Source organism: Mercenaria mercenaria, chromosome 12 (genome assembly GCF_021730395.1).
Source record: "Mercenaria mercenaria strain notata chromosome 12, MADL_Memer_1, whole genome shotgun sequence".
In the NCBI taxonomy this organism is placed as follows: domain Eukaryota; kingdom Metazoa; phylum Mollusca; class Bivalvia; order Venerida; family Veneridae; genus Mercenaria; species Mercenaria mercenaria.
This window is the reverse complement of record NC_069372.1, coordinates 7818102-7846035: the sequence shown is the minus strand read 5'-3', so window position 1 is coordinate 7846035 and position 27934 is coordinate 7818102. Positions and strand designations below refer to the sequence as shown.

Here is a 27934-nt window from a genome sequence, read left to right as displayed (position 1 = left end):
GGATATGTGCATGCATCGGTTCTATGTCTACGTCACACTCGGATTTGCGTTTCAGCGAAGTAGATTTCGAATTATTGAAGTTATTGAAAGTATAAAATGGTCACTTGCATATTTTGATATTTGAATGGTGTCGTTCCTGGCCAGTTTGTTAAAAATTATGATCAAATTAGCCTGTTTTGGCTCTGCATGTTTCACAAATGATTCTATATACACCCAAATAAATTTTCTTCAAGCTCTTTTTGTTGCAAGCAATTCCGGACGCAAACCTTTACTTGTAAAAAATGTCCAACTATTGGAACATGTCGATTGTGTTACATGTACAAACTGTGTCCTGATCAGGGCTGTACATTTTGTGCAGCATCATTTGATGTTTTAAAAGAACAGCTTGTTTGATAAAAGCCTTGTCATATTTTATGAAGCTTGGTAGGAAGTATTGCGGTACTTACAATATTGATTTTGTTGAAGTGTAAAACGATCTCATTAAAAAATAATTATTTGAAAACTACTTTAATGCATGTCCATATTAGGTTGAAAACGCGTTTCCATCATGCCAAGCTATAAACGGTCCTTACATTTAGCAAACGAAATGTTAGAAAATGCAATAAACGGCGAATGAAGTGGTGCCGGACATGTATATCTTAAAAAAAGAGATACTATTTCCACTCCAAGATTCGTAAAGTGCAGATTTTCGTCTAAGAGTACCATGGCCTTTTTGCCATTAAAAACTCGTAAATGAAAATGTTTTACAAATAATGTACGATGGACTGTCCAAAAATTAAGTGGTATTAATAAAGAGGAAACAGTGGAAACTAAACGATTGGATGGGAAATATTCTACATCAAATATTCATGTCAGTTGTTTAAAGATACCTGACAATGGTAGGACTGCAAAACGATTACTGCAATGATTTATTCCGAAGAAAATAAAGAATTCTTTTGGACAGGCTAGAGATTATAGGGAGGACAATTTGTCAGATTCATGCGTGGCTTTGACCATCAATAAATGCTTTTGGAAGTGATAAATTAGAACCAGGGATTCTAACAGAAAACATAGAAATCTATAGAAAAGCAATTAAAGATACGTCGTTCACAGTTATGTTTGATGGGGGGGGGGGGGGGGGAATAACACAAAACTCAGCCGATATTTTTGTATTTTCTTTAAGAATTCCTAGTTCCAATCTTTTTCCAATCTGGGTTAGGTTTGAAACTAGATTATCAAAGTCAAATACAAGGTCACTTGGTCAAGTCGAGAGAAAGACATTGTTAACACTAATAAAATGCCAAATTTTCTACATGATCTTCATGAGACTTGGAAGAAATGTTTGTCAGTTTTAAATACAGTATAAATTTGTAGCTGTGGAACAGGAAAAACTCCGAATATACAGGTTTAAGAAAGAATTCAAGGCTTCTGATTTATATATCTCTGTTTTATTTGATAATTAACAAATGGCAGATGTTTAGTTAATCTGTGTGCTGGTAACTGCAGTCAAAGGTTGTTCAGACCGGTGTCTGCAATAAGAAAACAATATTTATATACAACTGGCTGACCAGCAATTTCTTAAATGTTTGTAAAACGTTCACAAGGAACATGTTATCAGTTAAGATATTTGAGAATAATACTGGTTTTCACTTCGTAACATAACATATGAGGGGAACCTATGTGAAAACGATTGTTTTCAAACAAATTTTACAGAAATCCCTTTAGTATTTGGTTTGACAGTTTTAAGGCAAAATTGTGGACAAACCGACAAAATTGCAGGTTATCAAAACAAGTATCTTGTACTCTTCTACAAATTATCATTTCTAAATACATGGCACAAATATTTCAAGCAGTTTGCACAATATGGAGCAGACATGAAGTTAAGCTTTTTGACTTGGACCTAATGACCTAGGTTGTGCACTGGGCACGTCATCTTGATGACATTAACAGTTGATGCCAGCTTAATGAAAATCCTTTCTGTGATAAAGAAGATAGAGAGAGGACAAGATGGACATATGGACTGACTAACATGGTGACTCACTCTTTGCTTTTTATTGTTTTTCAAAACCTTTATAAAAACTTTACCTTTAGATGCAGTTCTTTGAGATATTTTACCTGAATTTTCTGAGTATAGTGAGTAGGTTATAGGAAAAAGATGTTTCCTTTTGTGAAGAAAGCACCAAACTTCTTATGTAACTATTTTGAAGTATGCTGAATCTAAACAAGAGGGCCATGATGGCCCTATATCGCTCACCTGTTATCATTGCACTTAAGGACAAGTCTTCAAGGTCAAAAGATCATAATAGAAATCAATCAAAAGAATTATGAGAAAATATAGTTGAAATTTTCTTTAAGTAACTTTAAAAACAAGATTTGAAAACTTTTTGTAGATATCCACTAGGCAATGCTACATGTCAAATATCTAAGCTCTTCTGGTTTATTTTTAGAAAAGTTTGAAGATTTTTCTATGTACAATCAAGTAACCCCATGGGGCCTGGGTCAGTTTGACCCCAGGGGTCATGATTTGAATAAACTTTGTAAAAGTCTATTAGGCAATGCTACATGTCAAATATCTAAGATCTAGGCCTTCTGGTTTATTTTTAGAATTTTTTTTTAAGATTTTCCTATGTAAAATCAAGTGACCCCTAGGGCGGAGTCAATTTTGATCCCGGGGGAAAAGGTTTGAACAAATTTTGTAGAGGTCCACTAGGCAATGCTACATGTCAAATATCTAGTCTCTAGGCCTTCTAGTTTATTTTTAGAAATTTTTTGAAGATTTTCCTATGTAAAATCAAGTGACCCCTGGGGCGGGGTCAATTTTGACCCAGGGGGTCATGATATGAACAAACTTTGTAGAGGTCCACTAGGTAATGCCACATGTGAAATATCTAAGCTCTAGGCCTTCTGGTTTATTTTTAGAAAACTTTTGAAGATTTTCCTATGTAAAGTCAAGTGACCCCTAGGGCGGGGTCAATTTTGACCCCCGGGTCATAATTTGAACAACTTTAGTAGAGGTCCACTAGGCAATGCTACATGTCAAATATCTAAGCTCTAGGGCTTCTGGTTTTTGAGAAGAAGATTTTTTAAATATTTTCCTATGTAAAATCAAGTGACCCCTGGGGCAGGGTCAATTTTGACCCCGGGGCCATGATTTGAACAAATTTTGTAGAGGTCCACTAGGCAATGCTACATGTCAAATATCTAAGCTCTAGGCCTTCTGGTTTATTTTTAGAAATTTTTTGAAGATTTTCCTATGTAAAATCAAGTGACCCCTGGGGCGGGGTCAATTTTGACCCCGGGGTCATGATTTGAACAATTTTAGTAGAGGTCCACTAGGCAATGCTACATGTCAAATATCTAAGCTCTAAGGCTTCTGGTTTTTGAGAAGAAAATTTTTTAAGATTTTCCTATGTAAAATCAAGTGACCCCTGGGGCGGGGTCAATTTTGACCCCGGGGTCATGATTTGAACAAACTTGGTAGAGGTCCACTAGGCAATGCTTCACACCAAATATCTAAGCTCTAGGGCTTCTGGTTTTTGAGAAGAAGATTTTTGAAGTTTTTCCTTTCGGTTGCCATGGCAACCAGAGTTCTGCATGGAATTCAATTCTTTGAACAATTTTTGTAGAGCTTCACCCAAGGAACATTCCTGTGAAGTTTGGATGAAATTGGCTTAGTGGTTTATGAGGAGATGTTGTTTAAAGGAAAGTGTGGACGGACGGACGGACGGACGACGGACGGACGGACGCCGGACGGTGAGCGATCACAATAGCTCACCCCGAGCACTTTGTGCTCAGGTGAGCTAAAAAAAGGAGGAGACACGCAGTTCGCTTACCTCAATTAGCTTAAAATGAGGCCCAAAAAGGGACCTATATTTTATTTATTTTAATCATATATTTTTGAAAGCAATGTCCAAAAGGTTAATTTATAACCTAAATAAGTAAATATTATAGACATAATAAAAGGGGGAAAATGTTTAAAAATTTCATTTACAGGATGACTTTATTTTTAAGTGTGAATATTATATCACTCCAGTAAACAAAACTAACTTTAGTATTTAATTATATCAAAATATTATTTAAACATTCTTTACATTTTGATGTTCATTAAGGGTATTTTATAAAACAAGTTTACATATACGTACATACTGTAATTCATATAACTGATTTTACAATACTTACACTATACATGGGGTACCGACAGTTCGATTTCCCTATGAATATTATTATTAAGCATTCAAAAGAGCAGCTAAAGAAGGGGTAATTTTGTATTTTTTTTGTAATTCAATATATAATTTAAATTCATGTAAAATTATTATACAAAACATAATTTATGTTTTTCAACACAATTAATGACTTCAAGCTAAAGCATACGATCATCCTAATGCTTTCTTTACAACAACAAAAAATGGAATGTGAACTAAATGTATTGTTGTATTTATTATTGCTAATTTATACTATATTCAATGATACTAATTTATTTGAATTTGATTACGATTTCAAATTTTAGAATCAGTCTAAATTTCGCATTCTTGAAAAGAGCACTGGTATTGTATGATAGATTAACCTTTGTACGGTTTGAACCAACGACCTTCCTATTGATCTGACAACACCTTTACCACTAGACGGTCTCTCTCACTGAACCCCTCCACAGAGCTTATAACTATAAACATAAGTGCTGTGATTTACTGCAGACACCAAAGAACGCAAATAGTTACATTTGAAAAAAAATTGTTTAAGAAGGAAATATGATACAGAAATAAAGAAAGTCATGCCAAATAGGGTTAGATGTAAATTTTTGAAGGTAAAGATAAATCGATTAGTTTATAAACAATGTCTCCTTAAAATATACTGAGCTACAGTTATCTTGCATATTAAGCCTTTGACAAATAACGAAATAGTGTATTTTCTGTCTTAGGTTCCAAATCGGCCTATATAATGATATCATGTATCTGATAAAGAAATGATCATTCAGAACATTGTACTTGTGGGTCAGAGTTGAGTATACTCTGCATCTCGGTATAGCCAATGGAGCTCATTCAGCACGGGTAAAATGACTATTGCAGGCCATCCTAGTTATAATCATAGCTGATATGTGCTCTTTGTCCAATACAGTGTTAGGAATACCTCTCAGTAGCGCAATTATAAGTCCTAGAATAATTGCTTGTTTAGGGTAAATGCCCCAAGCATTTTTCGTGAACTTACAAAAGTTGAAAGAAAAGTTACGATCAGGTTACCCTAAACAAACAACTTTTAATTTTAGGCGTAACAACACTTTCAATATTTAACTAAAACTGTAATAGATTTGCCAGTATTTCACTCTCTAGCACACATGTCTTCAAAATGTCTAAGTACACAGGATTGGCTTGATACATTTATATCTGCCTTTGTATGTATTCTTTGTTGATGAGTTTCCTCCAACTTACAGCAGCTTATTATGAAGTGTATTACATAATTAAAGCCAAGTACCTGTTCTCTTGACCATTTCCAGTTGACAGGATTAGCAATGTCAATGTATGCTATAAATGCCTGTCTACAACGGTCAGTTACCTGCTTGATACAATGTTATTTGCTACATACGTGAACACCTCTTATGGGGTTGCTTTCAGTAGGTCTAATTGATTAAGAAAATATATTCTCTGGCTTCATTTTGATATTTCTTTGCATGATAGAACAACCTATCCTTCCAGTTGGCATGTGCGCTTCTTGAATCTTTTAACACGGCATAACCATAAGTAAAGATATCCTATGCCTTGCAAACGTATTGAGACAGAATCACAACCAGATAATGCATAATAAAGAATGTTAGCTTTAAGTCAAAGTCTACTTTCTTTGATGTGTCTTTTCCTGTTGGATTTTTGTCCTTGTTTTTATGCAAAAAAGACGGCTTACTACGGTATCAGTCAGCATGTACCAGAACTGTTTGGAACGGCCAAATGAAGCTACAGCTAACAACTACAATCTGTTTTACTATAGAAAATCAAAGCCTTGAGATGTCTGGTGGTTGTGGGTTTTGCTAGAGTTATTTTCATTTTAAATGCCAATCTACAAATATACATGTATAAGAAACAAATACTAATGTGCCTCATATCTAAGATAAACTCTGCCTGACCTTACATGAACAGCTGGAAGTCAGTGATGTAACCATGGGCTGGAATACCTAATCATTGACAGATCTTATATAATCTAAATGGCCAGTGTGAATGGATAGAGGATGAATAAAAACTGCTTGATTATTGATAATTCATCCGCATTGTTCATGAATGGGACTACTTTGTGTAGCACATGAACAAATTCCTTTGGATGTGATTTGGAATCAAATAAAGATGCTACATGATTGTCAGAAATACACTTAACTTTGGTAGCGGGATAAACCCGCAACCAAAAACAGTGTGTATCAGTATTGGTTGCTCGTAACATTATCCCTTTGTGGTTTTGTTTTTATGCATCTGCGACAAACAAATGTGTACCATGTCGCAAACTAGTTAGTGCACCACATGTTGTGACTTCAAACTTTTGGAACAATACATGGTCATGTTATAAACAAAAGTATCAAGCTGTAAGTCAGTAAATGGTGCCAGATAAATTTCTAGTTCCTAAAGGAAATAGACAGCATGAAAACATCTAAACTACCTGATGTTCACATTTCTAATATTTATAAATGAAGCCATGTTTGAGGAGAGACATTAAGGTATGAACATACTAAATAGCTGGCCTTCTTTATTCTAGATAAAATTGACAGATTTCAAATGGCTACAGCACAGAGCAGGACCCGTTTTAAATGTCTGTAGCTTACATTTTTACATTTTCTTAAAGAATATTGTCAGTGCTGAAAAAAAACATCAAAAGAAAATTGGGGGTCATGTACTTCAGTCAAACAAACTACAATATCAACTAAAAATGATACCCCAAATTGTATGACCTACATTTCCATAATAAAACTGTCATTCTATCATATTATTGCGAAAATGCTTCCTATATGTCATGGAGAGATCTGTTATGTGATTTCAGCAAAAAAATATGTTAAAACAGAATGTTTAAAAATCTACAGAGCAAAGAAGGATTTTCTATTTAGTGTCTGTATATCTTAATTGTGACCCTTGCATTGCTTAATTCTGTTGAACCAAGTTTGACCAGTAATGACACTTGACTTTCATTACTATGTACACTTCATAGAACCAATTAAATGCCAATGCAATGACACATTCATGTATAAGAAATATAAATTTGTCAAACAAATGTATTACAGAAGTACTGGGAAACCTATTACAATTCTTAGATATCTACTGCAAGGGTGTAAATATCAGTTTCTTTTATTTTATGGGTCTTTGGATGAGTCATTTGATTTGAAAACATGATTATGTCATATACTGTTATGTAACATACAAAAATGATCCATTGAAGGGCCTCTCTGTTTGATATAAATCTATTGTCCTGATTAATACAGATATATAGGTTACCTCATGGACCTAAACATGTGAATATTTTTTACTTTTTTGATATTTTATACATAAGATCCATGAATTCTGTTTCTTTACTTATGTTTAGTTCAGTAATATGATATTTTAACGATTGAAATAAATTAATTTGCCCTTAAAATGTGATTTTTAACAAGGGTTATAATTGGTTAAGGTAATGAATTAACATTTTTGAAATTGTTCTAGATATATTTATTTGAAATAAATAAAAGGTAGTTCCTCTTTGGGGCCTCATGTTTTGGTCTATTCAAGCCAACAAATCGTGTATGTAGTCCATTTCTGATCCAGTGTACTTTATAATATTTAAATACAAACTTTCATGCTTTCTTCATAAGAAACATCTTTTCACACGCAGTTTGAAATTAAACATTACAGTAAAATCTGATTACCTCCCTTTTTAGTATGTATCTTGAGAAATAATAGTATTTTGTAGTAAACTTCGTATATTTGTCAATACCAAATGGTTGTTTGTCTATGCTAGCGATATGTTATCCATGTTTAGATCATATGAAACATGACTTTATAGATAAATTTCAATTTAAAGGAAAAAATTTTTTTTTCAAGACATTTTTACCTTCCTTTTTTAAATTGATTTAAAAGGAGGTTCCGGGGCAGATATAGCGTGTCTCCTACTCTTGTAGGATTTGGGATACCTTAAAGTAATTTCATGCACAATTTGGTGCTTTCTTCACAAACGGGAACATCTTTGCCATTTTTTGTTCTATATCTTACTCGCTATGAGGTAATTCTGTATCAAGGTAAATTTTCAGGCTAGGATGGTCTTGAATATTGAATTCTGGATCATGTTCTTTGATTACAGTGAGCAGTTCGTCAATCAACTGCTCCTTCCGGAAGAGTTTGTTTTCCAAGTTCATCAACTGAAAGATTTAAAAAAGGAAATTTATTAAAGTTGTACACTACCCTCTAGAAAGTCATTTTTAAAAATATTGTTGAAAACGCCTTCCCACTAATGACCACACCCAGTCCCAATTTTCCGAAAAATAAGGGGAAAAGAGTTAAGTAAATTTAGTTGGTAAATGAAACACAAGCAGTATGATTGCTAAAGTTCCTTGATTACGAGGGTTGATCCAAAAAGTAATGTCACTGTAGCTGTAAAATCGTGTATAATGAAAGGAAATAAACAAACCTGTATATCGAAGTACCTTTATCTACTAATAATATATGCAATATTGTCTGAAAATATCGATGAGATATGTTGCATAGTTTTAACGATACTGTCCGTATCGACATATACGGAAGGCATATTTGCTGCGATCGCCGCACGTCACTGACGTTATTGACGTCCGAGACGACGTTTCTTACTGACTGCTATCAATATTCATTCCTATTCAAAGTATCGTCCTTGATTTTCTGTACAGCGCTCATGTCTGTTCACCCATTTACGGAAAGCAGCAACACACCAGTCCTTTGAAAGAGATAAAAATATATTTTTTACAAAAAAATTCAAATGATCAAGGTCCTGGAAATAGACCCCTCGGAGTTTATCTTTCAGATGAGGAAAAAGCGCAAAATGACACGGCGCCAAAATCACTGGTCTCCCGATTCTCTGGCGATCCTCTGGTGACTCATCGCTGTTTCTGAAACGCTCATACCACCTGTATACTACTCTCCTTATCACTGTTTTTGGTCCATATGTGTTACTTGTCGTCTGCATGGCCTCTAACGGCGATTTTCCTAAGTTAAAACAAAAACGCAGAACAGCGCGCTGCGGTGTTTTGTCAGAAATCGACATATTTGCTCTCAGCATAAACAAGCGTTAACACTGCACAGATATTTTCAATGAGCGGTGACGTTAATAAAATTTCAACAGCAAACGTCGGAGATACGTGATGTCACGTTGTAATAATTTCATATGATTCAGCGCGTTAACTTGATAAGGATCAGTGGCTGCATTTGACAGTTTTATTAATGAACCAGTAATATTTTTAGCGTGCGGCGACATAGCGTCAGTGGTATTTTTTTAATTCATGTGCATTTTAAACGAAAAAACGCCGGAAACAAATATTTTGCCATATTATCAGAAATGAATTTTTGTACATTTTGATATATTTTTATTATTATACTCAAAGGAATAAGCGCACCATGGACGCAGTGACATTACTTTTGGATAAACCCTCGTATGAGTTGAATTTATAGTTTATATTGACTGATAAAAAGTTTAGCTTCAATAAAAAAAAACCTACTTCTGCAAAATCTAAAGCCAGGTCGTAGAAATTGTTGTCTTGACGCAGATGTGGTGTTTGTACAGGTTTGACTGCATGTGTTAGTGAGTTATAATAGGGTCACTCAAAAGCTCTAAAGAGTTAGCTTATGATCATTAGTTCGCTAAGCGACGGTAAAATTTACCGTTGGTGAACAACGTTGGAAATGGGAAACTGTTTGGTAATTAACGTATTGGATCCGTAATGACACTCGGCAATTTCCCTGTTTTTACGTATTAACATTTTGGTAAATTGGCATTCAAATTCAACGTCCACATGACTGTAAACTCCGAAGAAAGCCAAAATCACTTAAGGTGAAAACACTGTTTACTGAGTCCACCTTAAAGAAATGAAGCTTGAGTTCCATACCTTGTTTTTCTGAGTTATATTTTCTAACGCATCTGGATGAATTTCGTCTGCCACTTGCCCATTGTTTAAAATGAGACGGCCATCTGGGAAAGGAATGTTATTTAAATCAAACATATGTGGATTTTTAGCTTTTTATTATATTTTTCCTCATTTAAATCTTTAGATAATATCTGTAATAAGAAAAGAAACTTTCATTTTCATATGGCATTGTTTTTTACATTTTGAACTTCTAGTGATAATAATGTTTTCCTAATTTGGAAATCGTTTTCATAACACAAGCTATATGTCGCACTCAGAGTAAAGTATCATTAATCTGCATTATTTAACTTCATACAGAATACGCTAAAGTCCTAATTTACAGCAAAGACTGCACGGGTGATTGTATTGCCATAAATCTGGAGGTAAGCAGATTATGATCTGCAACTTTCTTACCTGTTGTATCTACAGTTAACGCATGTTTTGGCCCTTGATTTGCAGGGCAAGCAACCCATGGTTTTGATGCTGGACTATTTTCAGATAGCTGTTTCGTATAATATGACTGTAACAGATAACGTCTTTACATGGGCGAGGCATGTGACTGTATTAGATAAAACACAACGCAACGAAGACAAGTATAAAGACATACATGAACGCAGACATCGGTAGAGTGTTTGCAGGCTTTGGATAAAACATAATGCATATATATACAAGAGCAAAGTGTTTTATAGGCAAAAACGAAGGTGGTGTGCAAAATGAAGTGTGCCTATGGTGGCAATTATATAACTTATATAACGTAGAATATACACCAAAAAATACATATAATTATTATGTATAACAGTAATACGGTAATTAACTTCTTTTACCATGATAAGTAGTTTGTCTTTTTGCAAGTTGTTCACCTGATCTGTCATTTTGTGCAATTTTTCTGAAATACGAAAAAAAATCTAATTTAGGGTAAAATGGGGTAACTGGGACACTTAAAGAAACACTGTTGAGTAATATTTTAGAAAGACAAAATATATACTTGATTTATTGATATTTCAGTATGCGCAACCTATATAATATATGACGAATATAAACTTTTACAAATACCTGATAACCTGTGATAAACTATAAATTAATTAAACATTGGTCAAGTGTCCCAAGTTACCCCACCCAGTGGGGTAACTTGGGACATTTTAGTTTTATTAGAATTTATGTATATTACAGTCGCATTTATGACAAATGAAACCATTCATGTCCACAGATCAAAAACGAATTCTAAACTGAAAATATAGCTCCGTATTAATTACAATTTATGACTGTTTTGTAAAACAAGGATGCATAAAGAAATCAATATGTCCAAGTTTTGCCTAAATTATGTCATTATTTGTTTCAATATATGCTTATTATATAAATCGTTTAAAATAGAAAAATGTTATAAGTGTAAATAACTATGTATGAATTAAACATAAACTTGACATAATCCATTATGTACTTATATATGTGATTTTTACACTTGAAACTGATCAAAATTTTAAACAGTCTTAAAACATAGATTTTATCATATATTAACGGGACAATTAAAACGTGAGTCTTTTTTCACAAAGAAATAAGGACATTAACTAGCTTTTTGCATACAGGAAGACTCGGGGAGGAGGGGATGAAATGTGAGGGGAATGAAGGCAGGGTTAAGGAGATCTAGGCGGACACATGGGCATACGCTCTCGGAAACTATTGGCAACTGTACCTAAAATGTGTTGTCTGGCCAATATTTGGTGTTTGCTTTAGCCTGAATATTTGACACAACGTCATCTTTTAAAGGAGTAATTAACTAAAAGAACTAATATGTTGGCTAGACTGTCTGTTGGTTTCTGCGCTTCACCTAGTATAAATACTACTTATTAATATAAGATTTGCCGACAGTTTCTTTAAACATGAAAGAAATATCAGTATTAGCCTATTAGACTATCAAAAATTCTAAACTCACCAGATTTTACGCGGAATGAGTGGGAGGGGTTCACGGAACGATCTCCCTTTAAATAAACGTATGTGACTAAACAGTGACTTAGATCATGTAAACTTGGTATCGGGTAGAAAATTCAGAAGTTGCACCAGAGTTAAGCTAATGTATATTATGACCACGCCTGTGAACTAGTGGTATACTTACAAAATATCAGAGTTTCGTCATAACTAGACTTTCTTTCCTATTTTCATTTCATTTGTGGAAAAAGATTAAAAGTTGACAATTTATAGTGGTTATGTCCAGTTATGTACAACATTTTATGTACTGTCCATTGGAGCATATCCCCATTTTCTTCCAGCATCCAGTTTGTTCAAAAATAAAATCATGGAGAACTTTGTTCTTAACGACAGTGTCCAACTTGCCCCAACACATTAGGGTAAGTGGGACACTTCTGAAAAGGAACGTTCAAAAATAAAGTGTGTTGTAATTTCTCAAAAACAAATCCCATTGTATAAAATAGTAATGTGATACCTACAGTTTTGCAACTCTTCCCATAACTGAAGGTATCAACACATACTAATATAAGTATTTTGGACATGCCATATTTCACAAACAAGCACCTGTTTTATAACGTCGTTGTCTGACGTCAACGCAACGGTTCATGACAGGCCACTTTATTTTTCAAAATGAAAGTCAATAAAACAAAATCATTATACTTTTTTTTATAGAATTTTAAAAAAATAATGCCATGTCCTTGATTTGCAATGATACATAATACGCTTCAATATTTCAAACAAGTTAAATGCGATATTTTGTGTATACGAGAACCAGCTTCTTGCGTCAAAATTGACGTCACATTTATGATCAAGCCGTTACGGTACCGAAATTAAATATCTTTAAGATCTTATTGATATACCGACCACATATAAGCAAATACATCTATAAAGTCAGACGACTATTTCTACTGTGCGTTTCACTAGACAGGAACATAACGAGAATATTTTAATGCACCATCTGAAAAAATAGGCATAATTATTTACAGCGTGTAATTTTATGTTTTCTTATTTTTATTTAATTAGTAATACCCTCAACATATGTCTAAGAAAATCGATTCTTAAAATATTTTCCAATCCATCGGCAGAAAAGTTTTGTCATATTAGGCTTTAACACTGAATGTCCTTTTTCAACATATGATCTTATTTAGGGAACGTAACCAATATTTACCCCAATTTAATGAAAAGTGTAAAGTGTCCCAGTTTCCCCATTGTCCCAGTTACCCCATTTTACCCTATATCTCTAAAAATGAAGCATTAGACTGTTTCATGTATGTGCAATTATTAGATAAAACAAAGCACATACAAAAGTATGTTCCGTCACATAGTTTTTGAAATTTAGAATATGTCCCCAGCAAACACACGACGTCGCAAAGACGTCTTTTTATAGTTGTTTTGGGGTCGCGACGTCGGTGACCAGAATCCGACGTTGTTCCAACGACTTTACACCGACCAAAGTCCGACGTCGCTATCCCGACGTTGTTCCAACGGCTTTACAGCGACCAAAATCCGACGTCGCTAATTCCGACGTTGTTCCAACGGCTTTACAGCGACCAAAATCCGACATCGATCGCTATTCCGACGTTGTAAAAACGTTGGAACAACGTCATTAGATCTACTGAAACTTTAAAATATTTCAAGCTGCAAAAATAATTTCATTGCGTGAATACTTTATTGCATTTTTGTCGTTTAGCGCTATTCGTCATGTCGTGAGGTTAGTAACATTAACCATCAAACATTAACTCGAAAGAGTTCCGTCCCATGATTTCCGACATGTATTCGAAATTGACCAATCAAAACAGGTCTAGCTCACGTGCCTTTTTGCGCTCGTTCATGTTGTTGATCGGAGTTTTGAAAATTCGTGGAAGTATTTAAAAAGCGCCCTGTACAGATTATATGTCAAATCATGGCTTCTCCACCTGTAAGTATGTTGTTAGTTTTTACAGCAGTTATTTTTTGTCATGACGTTTTTAAAACTGTTGAAGTTATAGCTATAACTTATATTGTCATATATTTTCGCGGTAGGCCTATTACCGGTAATTTGTATGTTGACATTGTTGTGCTGCATGAGGATAAATTAATTATGCATTTTAGGCTAGAAATGGACTTACTTAAAATATCTTGCATGCGATGAAGATCAGACTGTCAACATTTTGCAGTCTTTTACTGTTTACAGTGCAAAAAATAGTTAGAACTTTCCATAAATTATAAAGGTTTTGACAAAGGGTTTTTAGTTTATAAATTCACGTATGCTTAGTGTCTAACAGTTACATGCCATTTGTATGTTGATATCTGTCACCAAACAGCATTACTTGTTCGAAGCGGCTAGGGGTGTGGTAGTCAAACTAATTTCATGCGGGTCATGATATAGGACTAGACTAGATGGTGTTTGTAAACAAATCCATTGTAGTTTCTATTTTTAGAACTGATAAGACAGTGAGCGGCTAGACGTCCATGTTTTTTTGTAAACAGTGATGTTTTTCTAACTGCATCAATATTCTTAAAACACAGATTCTATCAATATTTTTTTTTATCAATTCTGATCAAAATTCTATCAAGCCACTAAAAGTCTGTATATGAAAAAAGTCCCTGCCCATCCCCCCTTCTGCATAATAATGTGCAATGCATTCACATGCCATCCACCATACAACAAGAAAATTTAACAGAAGTGCCAGTGTGAACAGGTTGTTCCATTATCTAAAGGCAACAGAAATATAGCCGGAACTATGCTTACTTGTCGCTGTCACCATATTGACTAACATAAAATCAACAGTTTTAACATTTTGTTTGTAGTCAAAGCCATTGCATGACGTCACATGTTTTAGAGATTTCCTGAACGAAAACGTGCCAAATAAGTTTAGACATGTTGAGACAGCGACAGTCAAGTTATCACACTGTCCCGAAACATCTGTTACGTTGTATTTGGACATCTCCATATAATATATATTTATTATACTGCTTAACATACGTTTGATCCCTGTTGATTCTCTTCAGAAGTAACATAATAGCCCAAAATGATTTTGATGCGATCCTAGGAATGTTGGGATAATCTTTTCATATGGGCAGTATCCCCACTTGCGTCAAACACTCGAAAGACCAAAAATAGTTGAAGCAATTTCCAATGAAATTTTCATCGCTGCCAACGCTTTACATGCTATAGGTTTAAATGCCGATTATTTTCAAACATTAGTCATAAATTCAAATAAACTTACATGTATTGAACGGGGATTCAATTCAGAGCTCCAGATAAGATGCGTATTTGCGTAAATACGTTTTGAAATTTACAAAAAACGCATTTAAAATCAAACCTACGCGTACTGATACGCATTGAAAAAAAGGGATACGTATTTTACTCGATTTAAGTGCGTAATCCAATTTATGTAAATCAAGCACACCTTTTGTAATCGAGTACAACAAACAAAAAATGGTTGTCTCATAAAAGAAAAACGTAAAGATATCGTAAAGTAATGCCATTTTCTTCTTCAAGTATTTAGTGTGTGACAAGAGATGACTCGGACAATGCCTATCGCTAAGCACGTGATCTATGATATTAATGGGTAACTGTTGAAAAAGCCGAAGCACCATACATGTTGGTGTTCTGAGAAAAACATTGACAGTCAAAGTATCATGGCTGTTGATATATCGCAGTGGTCAGTAACTGAAATTAAGATGTAGTGTAAGTTGTAATGTATGCGTAAAAAAAATGTTTAAAACTATTTAAATGAAGGCTAAAAAATATTCAGGAAAACAGCATTGGTCGACAAAGGCACTTCAGCGGAGCACATGAATATCAGAAAATTATCAAACGAACAGTTATTATTATTACCCTTTTAAATGATTTCGAATTCTGAAAAACCATTTAGAATTCTAAAATACCCTTTGGAAAAACATCTAGGAGAAAATACCCTTTGAAAAAAAAATGGGGGGGTAAAATACCCTTTAACCTAAAATCTTATTGGGGGCTCTGCAATTTCTCAATGATTTATGCCAAAATTATCAAAAAATACCCAAAATTACTTATTTTTGGTGATTTAAATGTAGGGATGTACTGTAAACGATTAAAGTTTACCGTGTCTCTACATGCAAATATGGGGAAAACGAAAAAAACCAAAATAACTTTACATGATGTGTACTGTGATTTATATTCCATTATTTTGGTCCTTCAAATTTTTGACGTTTAGCTTGCCGTCACAAATATAAAACAATCTGAACGGCGAATTATTTTGATAGTAACATATATGCCTCGTGCAAAAAAACCTAGGATCTGTTTTACAAAGACTTTGGTATGTCGAGTTTAGTCAGGCATAAGTTTTCATTAACCTTTACCTGCTAAGTTTCTAAATGAATGATCCATCGTTCAGTTTGGACAGTACATCTATTTTTCGAAGGGGTGTTCACGGAAAATTTACGGGACTGAATAGCGAACAGTGCAGACCTTGATCAGCTGCACAGATGTGCAGGTGATCTTGGTTGCACTGGCGCAAAAGAATCACTGTTGTAGTAGGCTAAAGGTTTAATGTAAACTAGTTGTGAAACTGATTCAAGGTTTTTTTACATCTAAAATGCAAGACAGTAAATTCTCAAAATTTATTTTATGCATGGGTGTACTACTGTTGTGTGTGCTTAAAATGTAGATTATTACAAAGTAGCTCTAATTTGAAATTTTTTGCTTTTGACAGGTTTCCATGTTGTCTGCTGTTGGAAGAACATCTATGAGGGACTGTGAATAGAATCTTTATTTTCTGCTTATATACAAACTTATCATGGGCCAGGGGTTTACAATTTCTAGCTGTACAAGGATATCATGGTGTTTGATAAGTAAGTAATATTGGAATAAAGTTTCCATAAATTTATTACCTGTTTTTACTTCCTCTTAAATTTAAAAAATATGCGGTGAACTTAACTAAAACTCACCTGAATCGTGTTTCACAAGCATTTTTTGTGCATTTTTTAAAATTTTTAGAAGAATACTTTAAGAGAATGAAAAATAATAATTATGCAAGAGTTGTATTTGTTTGTGTCAAGTTTTTGTTAAACCCCACTTACGGTAAGCTCGATATAGTCGCCACTTTCGATGTATGTGGTGTGTTGTTGTTTTTTTTCCGGACCATAACTTATACTGCATGAACCAATCTTGTTTATTTTTGGCAGGGAATGTTTACCTAAATGAAAAGGTGGGCCATGGTAAACCCAGTTCCTGTCTAAAAAGGTCAAGGCACAGTAAGAGGCCTACGGTCATACTGAAGTTTCCCCAGAGCATTTCTTCTTCATGCAGGGGTGGGATTTTGATGAAAACTTGGCATGAATGTTTCCATTATGGACGGAGTGTTCATGCGCAAGAACCAGGTCCCTAGGTCCAAGGTCCACTTGACAGCTGGCGGGCTAAAACACTCTGCTCCTTGGCATACTTGTTTATTGTTTTAATTTTTAGTGATATAGATTAAAATTTTTACCTTTTTTATTAACTTTTTATCACCAAATTCTTTTGTTTCACAGGTTGAGGGACAGTGAAACTAATGACCATGTTAACATCAGAGGAAACGCAAATGGGAGAAGAAAGGACAACATTGTTTTCGATTTGAAGGGTAATATTTAAGAATGATATTTGATCATACTTACGTGAGAATGGTGTTAGTAAGAATAGAAAATTTAGCTTTTGAATGAACCTGCCCAATGTATTCAGGGCTCCAGAAATTTTGAAAACTCAGTATGTCCAAAATGAATTCACGACATCGCGCATCCCACCCACTGTTTTACCGTATAAACTTTGTGATAAAGTAAAGAATTAGTATGTCATGCATTAAAAATGATACCCCGTCACCTTACCATACATTTAACTTATTACATAATTCTAATTTTGTGATCATCTTCTATTTTTTAACAAAACGTTTAAGTTTACAATGTGTTTTTTAAAATGTATATTTTCAGCCTGCGTAGACATAGGCCCGGGAAAGGGGGAGCTAGGAGGGGGGAGAAGTGCCTGTGACTGATATATGCACTATCACGAAATCAGATAGAAATCCAGTTCAAAAGGAAATCTGAAATAGTGAAATAGCAGAATCATGACTTACATACTGTGTAATCTGCTCTAAAAAAACAAACATTTGAATTTAAATGTGTTAAATGCAAAACGTCTACTTACAAAATGAATCTTTTCAGTAAATTCTAAATGCAGCTGAAAAGTGATATACATGAAATGTGTGAAAAAAAGTGCAAGTTAAGTTTGATTTTTGTTGTATACAAAAAATGAAGAAAATTGTATCCAAAATTTATTTTCTGGATGCACAGTGTTATTGGAATTTTTTTCAGTAATTTAAAAAATTTTAGAAGGTGAAGAAATTTCAAATAGTATCTAAAGAAAAAAAAGTTTGCACAATGAATTGTTTTTCAAAAATTTGCAGTTGTTTGTTCATTGTTTTGCCAGTCCATTTTCACTTAAACTTTACTTTATTTATTCTTAATATTTTTTTGAATGGATTAAAATTACTCATTCCATGGCAAAAACAAGAATTTGTTGGTTAAGGTTAATGTTGTCTCAAACTAAGTGATGGCAGACTTTATCCATTTGTAGTGATTTTGAGAATAATTAAATAATTTGTCACATAAATCAATATTAAATGACCTGGCTGAAAAATTATATATGAAAAAAAATGTATTTTGTTCAGATTGTTCTACATAGAACTTTTTGCAAGATTTTTTATTAAAAACATTTTCGGAAACTGCATAAAAGATGCCGCAATTGGGGCCTTTATAACTTTACTATTTGAAACTATAAGAATAGCTATCCTATCGGGTACGGCATCAGCTTTGCGTCACACCTTGGTTAAGTTCTTGGTACCAGTTTACTTTTTGCAAAACCTTTGTGTTTAAAAAATTTCAAACACTTGTTATCATCACCATTATCCAATTTTAGGCAAGGGCACCTAACTCTATCAAAAGGGCTTTTTCTGAATTAGGGTACCTTTTATTCCTTTCTAGTTCATATTTTTGTGTAAACTGTTTGGGCATATGGGCATTGAAACTTTTATCACTTGAATTATATATACCATAGTCTGTATCTGTAGGTAGAAGTACATAAAATGTTACAAGTATTTTGGCTAAAAATTTTGATCTTTTTTTGGGCTTGGAAATTGGTACAATTTCTTACCAGTCCATGTTTTGTGAAAACTGTTTGTGTGTGGCTTTGAAACTTTTAACACTTGTTTTTTATATGATCGCCATCTGTAAGTAAGTGTTCATAACTCTGTCAACTATTTTGGCTGAATTATGGCCTTTTTGTACTTAGAAATTGGTTCAGTTTGGTACAAGTAGTTTTTTGTCAAACTATTTGACTATGGTTTGAAATTTGAACATTACTTACTTATTATCATTGATTTCCATCTGTAGGCAAGAGAGATAACTCTGTCAAAGAGTTTGGATAATTATGGTCTTTTTTGGAGTTGGAAATTGGTTCAGTCAAACTTTTTGGAATGATTAAGCAAGACATTCCCTTAAATAACAATAATTTGTGCAGAATGTAGTATACTAAATTTGAAATATTTTCAGGAAAATTTACATTCTGTTGCATTTTTACCAATATCTAAATTTTTCTCAACCGTTTTAGATCACATTTCTGGGTCAAATACACATTCTCTGCTAAACTTTTTGAAAGGAAGATGTTGAAAAAATTTTACCCAAACTGTGGGTGAGTAACTTTAAAATTTAGCTAGACTGTACAAACTATATGCAGAGCTATCCCACTTGTTTTCTGTCGCATCTAAGATCAGATTTTTACAGGACCAAAGTGTGGTATCGAACCAGTATTTCTTTAATTATTTAAAGGAATTTTAGGCAGTTTCACTCATTTTTGGCTATTATTCAGTGCTTTTGTTCAAAATTTAAAATAATTTTGTAGGGATAACGCATGTTTTTGTGCTACAACATCTCCAAGAATCCCGGGGGTTGGGTGGTACCCAAGCCCGGTACCAATGATTCCCAAGGGATTCTGTTGATGTTATAACACGAAAAAAAACATGCGTTAATGCTATTCTGGCATTTAAACGCAAAACCAAGTAAATGAATATATTGTCCTCAACGTCATTAAATTTCATGAAATGCGGGGTAAAGTTTGTTTTATCACGTTCACGTATTTCCTTTTGAATTATTCGTTTTCGGGCCGTAATCGTTTACGCTTTGCCACGGAACGCGCATAAATAAAAAGGTGTTACAACAGCATGTGAGCGCGAGAATCTCTCTGTTAATACACGTTTTCTCTCTGTTAAGACCACCCCGAAAAGTGACAATAACAGCAGTTTTATGCTAGAATTCAAGATAATGTTTCTTCACTTAGTATCAAGTTTAAAATAGTTAAACATGCTGCTTCTATGACAGCTCTTGTTTTATATGCTATGGACACTTTATTACATTCAAGCAAAATGGTTGCCATTTCCACAAGTGTTTATCGTTGTATTCATTTATGAAATATTTTGTTAAAAAAGTATTTAATAGTCGATTGACTGTTGCTGTCCCTGAAACGCTCTTTTTACAGATTAATGCATCAACAAATTTATTTTTGATTGAATGGTATATGTACTTTTTAATAAAACATTTCAGTTGAATCATATTTAGTATGTTTTCTTACTAGACCCAGTATGTTAAGATACGTCTTGTGACTATTCTATTATTCAGTACACTTTTGTTTAAAAACCACAGACTGTTGGGGGTTTTTTTTGTGCTTTTAGACGAAAAAAACATTTAGAAAAGATGTCATTCAAATGTAAAAATACATCTTTCAAAAGTTTTTAAAAATATGTCGTTCCAACACTGCAGAAGACGTCAAAACGCCTTTTACAATCAAAGAAAAAAACTATGTCTTTCAACGTTGTGAAAAAGACGTCTTTCCAAGGTGGCAAAAAAGACGTCAACGCACCCTTTTTTTATCAACCAAAAAACAACGTTTGTCCAAGTTTTGAAAAAAAACGCCTTTCCAAACGTTGTGAAAAAAACGTTCAAACACACCTTTCATTATCAACCAAAAAACAACGTCTTTCCAAACGTTGTGGACAAGACGTCTTTCCAATGTTGCAAAAAGAGTCTTTCCAACGTTGTGACAAGACGTCAACGCACCTTTCATTATCAACCAAAAAACAACGTTGTTACAACGTCAGGAAAAGACGTCATAACAACGTTGTAACAACGTGGTGTGTTTGCTGGGTCGTATTTGCACAAGTACATGTACTCTTCTAAGTTCTTTAATGACAGAAGTGACATACTGGTGTATGTGTGGGTTTTTTAGCCCACCATCTGATGATGATGGCTATTCAAATCAGTCTGCGTCCGTGGTCCGTCCGTCCGTTAACAATTTCTCGTTATCGCATCTCCTTAGAAACTACTGAGTGGATTTTGACCAAACTTTGTCAGAATGATGCATTGGTACCCTAGTTGTGTCCCCCTGAAAATCAGACTGGTTCAACAATTTTTGAATGAGTTATGGCCCTTTGTTTATTTTGATTTCTAATATAATTTTATATCTAGTGGCCCTCCAAGTAGTTAATTGTTTTTTTATGGCCTTACTTGTAGAAGGGTCATAAAGTGTGCAGACACTATGAGATAATGATTCAAGTTGTTCATTATTTTCCTATTACACCTCAGCAGTGGATGGACTAGCCTAGTAGATTGATTATTAATTTGTTTAGTACTCAAATTTCTGGGTTTATTTATTTTTATAATTCACATAGATTTATATAGGGAAAAACTTTGAAAGTCTTATTGTCCAAAACCACAGGGCCTAGGGCTTTGATATTTGGTATGTAGCATCATCTAGTGGTCCTCTAGCTACCAAGATCTCTTTCAAATTATTTCGCTAGTGTCAAATATGGCCCCGCCCCGGGGGTCACATTGTTTTTATAGACTTATATAGGGAAAAGCTTTAAAAATATTTTTGTCTTTAACCTACAACATTCAAATTTGGACCACATGTATAGTTTTGAGTGGCTAGATTAATCTTGGCATGAGTTGACCTTGATCTTGACCTAGTGACCTACTTTCACATTTCTGTAGCTACAGCCTTCATATTTGGACCACATGCATAGGTTTGTGTTCCGAAATAAACTTTGACCTTGACACTGACCTAGTGACCTACTTTCACATTTTTAAAGGTACAGGCTTCAAATTTGGATCACATAAATAGTTTTGTATTCCGAAATGAAATTTGACCTTGATTTTGACCTAGTGACCTACTTTCACATTTCTCAAGCTACAGCCTTAAATTTAGACCACATGCATAGTTTTGTGTACCAAAATGAACTTTGACCTTGACATTGACCTAGTGACCTACTTTCACATTTTTGAAGGTAAAGGCTTCAGATTCGGACCACATGCAACTTTGTGTTCCGAAATGTACTTTGATCTTGATCTTGACCTAGTGACCTACTTTCACATTTATCAAGCTACAACCTTCAAGTTTGGACAACATGCTTAGTTCTGTGTACCGAAATGAACTTTGACTCTGACATTGACCTAGTGACCTACTTTCACATTTTTGAAGGTAAAGGCTTCCAATGTAGACCACATGGATAATTTTGTTTTCCGAAATAAAATTTGACCTTGATTTTGACCTAGTGACCTACTTTCACATTCTCAAGCTACAGCCTTCAAGTTTGGACAACATGCTTAGTTTTGTGTACTGAAATGAACTTTGATCTTGAAATTGATCTAGTGACCTACTTTCATATTTCTTAAGCTACAGCTTTCAGATTTGGACCACATGCACTGGTTTGTGTATCGAAATGAACTTTGACCTTAATTTTGACCTAAGCTAGTTTTGAAATTTGGAACATTCAAAAATGGCTCAATGGTGGGCACCAAGATCACTCCGTGATCACTTGTTTAGATTTATAGATACTTTATAGTGTTGTTTTTGTTTTGTAAAAAATATTTCAATCTAATTATCTCCTTAATACATCAGTCCATTAACCTAATTTAAGAAAACATACTTGACAATGAAATAACTTCAAACTTGAGACATTCATTTTCAGCGTCTAAGCTGAGCTCCACTTTACATGCCCTGGTTCTTTCTTCGCTCAGAGTTTCACGTAAATCTTCAAGTTGGTGCTCTAATTCTGCACGAGCTTTGTTCCCGAATTCAATGATTTCTGGAAAAAAAACTCCAACTACAAGCATTTTGTGCCGATCTGGCTATACATCCGTAACAAGTACAAAATACTAACGAATTGTCTCTAATATCGTAACACGGTTAAAGAGCTAATCAAGATCCTCGTATCGGATCCGTAATGATACCCGGCAATTTCCACGCAATTATCGGTCATCTCCGAATCTTATTTCGGTATTTTTTGGTCGTTACTGCAGTTCAATTTCCGTACCCGCCGGAGAATGCCGAAAGCGCATACGGAGATTATGTAATCAAACGGAAAGTGCCGATTTCCGTTACGATCTACTATCTTAAGCAGCCACCTTATGTATGCATTCACCTTGAAAGACAGTTAGGAAAGCTGCAGGTCAGTACACTCAACCACGGACCGGATTGGACGGCTATGGTGTCTTTTTTGGCGACATTGAGTACGATTAATTTATATTATCTTGGGCACAATTTGTTCGTTTGGGACTTAATTTTGTGGTTGGGCTGACCCACGAAATCCACGAATAATAATGATTTCACAGTAATTGACATGCAAGGTGGTATATTTCTTAATTCTAAGTTTTGGTGTTACGTCATGTTTCCTACGCGCAACGCGACGTCCTGTTCAAAGTAATAATAAAACGCGACAAAATGTGATTACCTGTGTTATATGCGAACTCCTGTTCCAGCAACTTTGATTTTAAGTTCACCTCGTCGTATTTTGATTTTGTCGCTTCCAGCTCGTCCTTAAACTTTTCGGATGATGCCCGGAGAGTTTTATTCTGTTCGTCGATATGTCTTAATCTTTCTGAAAGACAGCAGGTGACTCGTGTATATACAGCGACGCTATTTGACAGTAAAATATTATTCAGTGTGCATTACTTCGGAAAACGTAGCGGCTAGGCTTAATGTATCAGATTATAAAAAAAATGTTCCTGTTTAATTACCAATGTTCAGAATATTTTACTACGTTAATTGTTGGTATAGTTGAATAAAAGCAAGCAGCTTTTTCCTGTGTTGGCACCATAGCAGAAGTATATGCTCAATTATAAAGCATTGCGTAGTGCACGGAGTAGTCTTGCCGAAACGACTGTCTACTAGCAAGTGAAAATGACTTAGCTGACGAAAGCAATCTGTTGTTTTTAGGAAGCTATTTGGAACTCACGCGATACTATGGTACCTGAAAATAGGAAATTCACGCCACACATTGGAAATATTGCGCGACCCTGCGGTTCCTGGAAAATAGGAAATTCGTACAAAACTTAGATACCTTGATATACAGCAGCATGTGTTTGCAACTCCCCAACGTTTCTCTCTAATTTTCTCAGGTCACGTGAGAGTTTATCGTTAATTTCCACTAACCAATCTTCTTTTTCTTCTCTTAATTCTAAGTTCTGTTCGGTTTTCATTAACTGCCTCATAGTAGTTTCTAGTTTTTCTTGAAGAACTGCATTCTGGTCTGAAGACATATCAGAAAACAAAAAATAAAAACAGCCATGAAGGAAATTCTGCCCATTTCTATCTGTGGGCTCGATATGCCTAGTGTACAATTCCTTTTATACTACTGTTTGATTTATCAGTTCTGAGAACAGTTTTTACGCCCCCGAGGGAAGGTCCGTAGTATTTGTTTTTAATTTGAATTTTCATTTACTTTAAATTATCTGTCAGCTGTATCGAATATAACTTTTAAATAATGATAGGGTTCAAATGAAACTTGACATAAATGTTAAGCATGCTTAGATGTGTTGCACGCAAGAGCCATTCCTTTTGCTTCAGTCTATGTCTCAGACAAGGGCATTTCTAGTTTTCAAACGAAATCTAATACAGTACTGCAGTATTTCATGTGTCCGACTAAATGTTAAAAAATAATCAAAAGGTGTGTCGCGAGGAAGATTCTGGTCTGTGCCTCGAGAAGTCAAAGTCACAGGCAGGGTTGCAACTTACACTGCACACTATTCCCGTACATGTTCATAAACTGTTTTTCGGGCTCACTCATAACGTTTAAAGTCAATAAAACTCCATATAAAATTTTCATGATGAGTTGTGGCGCAATTTCGAAACAGGCACAGATTTGGAGACTCGTCCCTTTAAAGACCTGATCCAGTCCTACCTTTTAACCTTAAATTGTCACTGAAAAAGCATGAAAATCCTGACTATGAACAGTGACTATATAATAGAGTCTATTTTATATAAAATTCTATATAAAATACCTGTGGTTTTGCGTGCTAAAGTGTGGCGCGTGGCCGTCAACTGTTACCTATTGTAATCATGCACACAATGGAATTTGAATAGACGCGGAGCAGGGCTTTAAGACAACGGCAGCTACCTTTTAATTTCTGAAGCTCTGGTGTCATGTTTAGTATTGTTTCTTGCATCTGCCTCACATCTTGATATTGTTTGTTTTGTTCCGTGAGCGCTTGGATTACAGAAATCTGTTCTTCTGTTGTCAATGACAACTGTTTCAAAGAATCTGATAATGTAATACAGAAAATTAGATCAATTCCAGCTAGGTATGTTAAGGTTTGCATCGTTTGTATAACTTACATGGTATGTCACTATTTCATAAGTCTTTGCCACCTTCCGGAAGTTCTTACAGATATCGCGAATTACTGTCTGTTCCGTCTATTCCGTTAAAGAATTTTTTTCGCGTAATGAAGCTTTATTTTTTTCACGAAATGAAGCTTTATTTTTTTTTTCGCGAAATGAAGCTTTATTTTATGATCCAGATATAATTCTATGTATCATTCTAAAGGTGTCCGAGGGTAAAGTACTATTTAGGTATTTTTAATTTTCATAATATCTTTAAGAATGTCTATATTTCCCAATTGTAAAAATCGGACATTATCAAAATTTCGAAATAATAGTTGTTTTTTATTGAAACAAAAATTTTGAATGGATTTGTTGCCTATAACAAAGATGTACTGAATAATTAACAAATGAAGCTAAAATCTAAATTTAAAAAAGGTGACCAAAATAGCCGAAATTTACAAATCGAAAATACCGCCACCACAATCTTTCTTTTTTCATCTTAAATTCAAAATAAATTTAATCAAGGTATTTTGAAAAACTAAAAAAGATTTATATCCGCAGTTATTTTTTTTATCAGTTATTCCTTAAATAAAGCCCTTACAGTATCGCCGACTTTGCAACGTATGTTACAAATTGCGCGTTATGAGGCAAATCACTCCTTGGCAAATTATTAATGTTGGAAATTTTAAGTTACATGTACTAATATTTTTGTATACTCTAAAGTTAAATAAAACATATTGTTCAAATTTAACATAGTTTATAAAAAGTGACAGCGATCCGAAATATGCTCCTTGGCAGTAGACTCGAAATACGTCCATATTACATACACCTGGCGTTGTTAAAACTATGGTTTGAAACTCCTGGGTTTGCGGCACTCCAATAATTTCAATGTAAACTTACGAAGCAGGTGAGCTTTCGTCTTCTTTTTTCTCCTGAACATTTTTAAAAAAGAACCCCAACCTGAAATGCAAAAAAAGAGGATAGTACATAAAATATCCAAACAAAATCTATTGCAGATTAACCCGTCATACATTCACCTCCCGCCCCCATCCCCCACTCTTCGTTAATTCTAATAAGAAACCGTTCAAATACTCTTATGTAGTAGTCCAATTTGTATTCCTGCAAAAAAAGTCAACGAACTTAGTTTGGTTTTTATTCGAAACGCTCTTGATCAATGGCGTATATAATTACATATCACAATCAAGAGAAATCGTCGAACGGGGACTGCGATGGCTTTCATGGCACAAAACCGAACACTTCCTTGAAAAACAAAGTCACTGTGTCAAGTAGAGTTCATACTTTTATCTGTTTTTTAAAAGCAAAAAATGTTTTTGAAATTCTTCTAAAATTTCTGTTGAATGCCAATACGTACTTTTCTTGTGAAGTTTGTACGGAGAGGTACAGAGTGTATTATTAATGCTACGGTTTTACATGCTGATAATGGCCTCGACGAGTTAACTTTGCTCAAATTGATACAATGAAATGAAAATAAATTAAACAAACTATTTATTAACAATATAATTTCAAACCGTTTCTGTCTCTGTCCTCCATCTCGTCATGTTGGTCTTCGTTAGCAACAAGACGCCAATACTCTGACGTACCAACGTTATTTGCGTCAAGACTGACGTCTTTAGCGTAACTGACGCCATAACTGCAAATGAGTTTTCTGAACTTAACGCTTTTTATTTTTCTTTTCACAATTGTTTCAATAAAAAGATTGCATACAAAAAATGTATACAATGCATGGATCCAGCGAGAGAATGACTTGTTATCTGCATTGGTAGAAGACGGTTCCATAGTTACAATCACGTGCCAAATTAAAGTTCACATACCAATAATTCCAATATCTATTAATTCAAGCAAGCTGATTGGTTTATCCGAGACGATCACACATCTATCATTTTGTTCACCGATAAGTCTTTTTTCTGAACGAAACATGTGAGCACTGGTTTACTTAGATCAGTCTCTATCCGAAGATAAGTTTCAAGTCAAAATTTGATGAAAAGTTGTTTTCGAAAATTTTAATGCAGAGCAAAATCACTAAAAAACTCAAATAAGTCGACTCCTCTGCGAGACTTTTAGTCATTTTAAGTTTTGAAGGATAGTTCGAAGCGAAGATACTCACATTGCCGACGATTTTTTCGGTTCTGTAACGTATGTGCACCTCGATTTATAGTCACATCCGAAAGACTGTAGTATATTATACTTCCTTCCCCTGTAAGTCCCAAACACGTTCAGACATAGGCAGCTACTCACCGCACAAAGGA

The 27934-nt window shown here is 34.4% G+C and overlaps 1 protein-coding gene across 2 annotated transcripts; it reads right to left on the bottom strand.

The window, feature by feature from the left end:
• Positions 1 to 1411: 1411 nt before the first annotated feature.
• LOC123534456 (putative surface cell antigen sca1) lies at positions 1412 to 27286 on the bottom strand. Of its 2 annotated transcripts, XM_045316719.2 has the most exons (11): positions 27197 to 27285; positions 26568 to 26627; positions 25465 to 25608; positions 24409 to 24597; positions 23800 to 23946; positions 22996 to 23154; positions 10888 to 10949; positions 10478 to 10583; positions 10046 to 10128; positions 8187 to 8332; positions 1412 to 1508 (listed from the first exon to the last, which is right to left on the bottom strand). In XM_045316719.2, the coding sequence occupies exons 1-11, from the start codon at positions 27216 to 27218 to the stop codon at positions 1457 to 1459; spliced, it is 1170 nt and encodes a 389-aa protein (XP_045172654.2). In that variant the 5' UTR covers positions 27219 to 27285; the 3' UTR covers positions 1412 to 1456. The 2 variants fall into 2 exon arrangements, with proteins under 2 accessions (XP_045172654.2, XP_053375078.1); XM_053519103.1 differs by lacking the exon at positions 22996 to 23154 and having other exon boundaries at positions 27197 to 27286.
• Positions 27287 to 27934: the final 648 nt, after the last annotated feature.

Coding starts and splice junctions, on each gene's coding strand:
- LOC123534456 (XM_045316719.2), bottom strand. CDS start 27,218: ATGGAGGACAGAGACAGAAACG. Junction 25,609..26,567: donor GACGAAAGCTCACCTGCTTC/GTAAGTTTACAT, acceptor TTACATTATCAG/ATTCTTTGAAACAGTTGTCA. Junction 24,598..25,464: donor AGAGCTTCAGAAATTAAAAG/GTAGCTGCCGTT, acceptor ATATGTCTTCAG/ACCAGAATGCAGTTCTTCAA.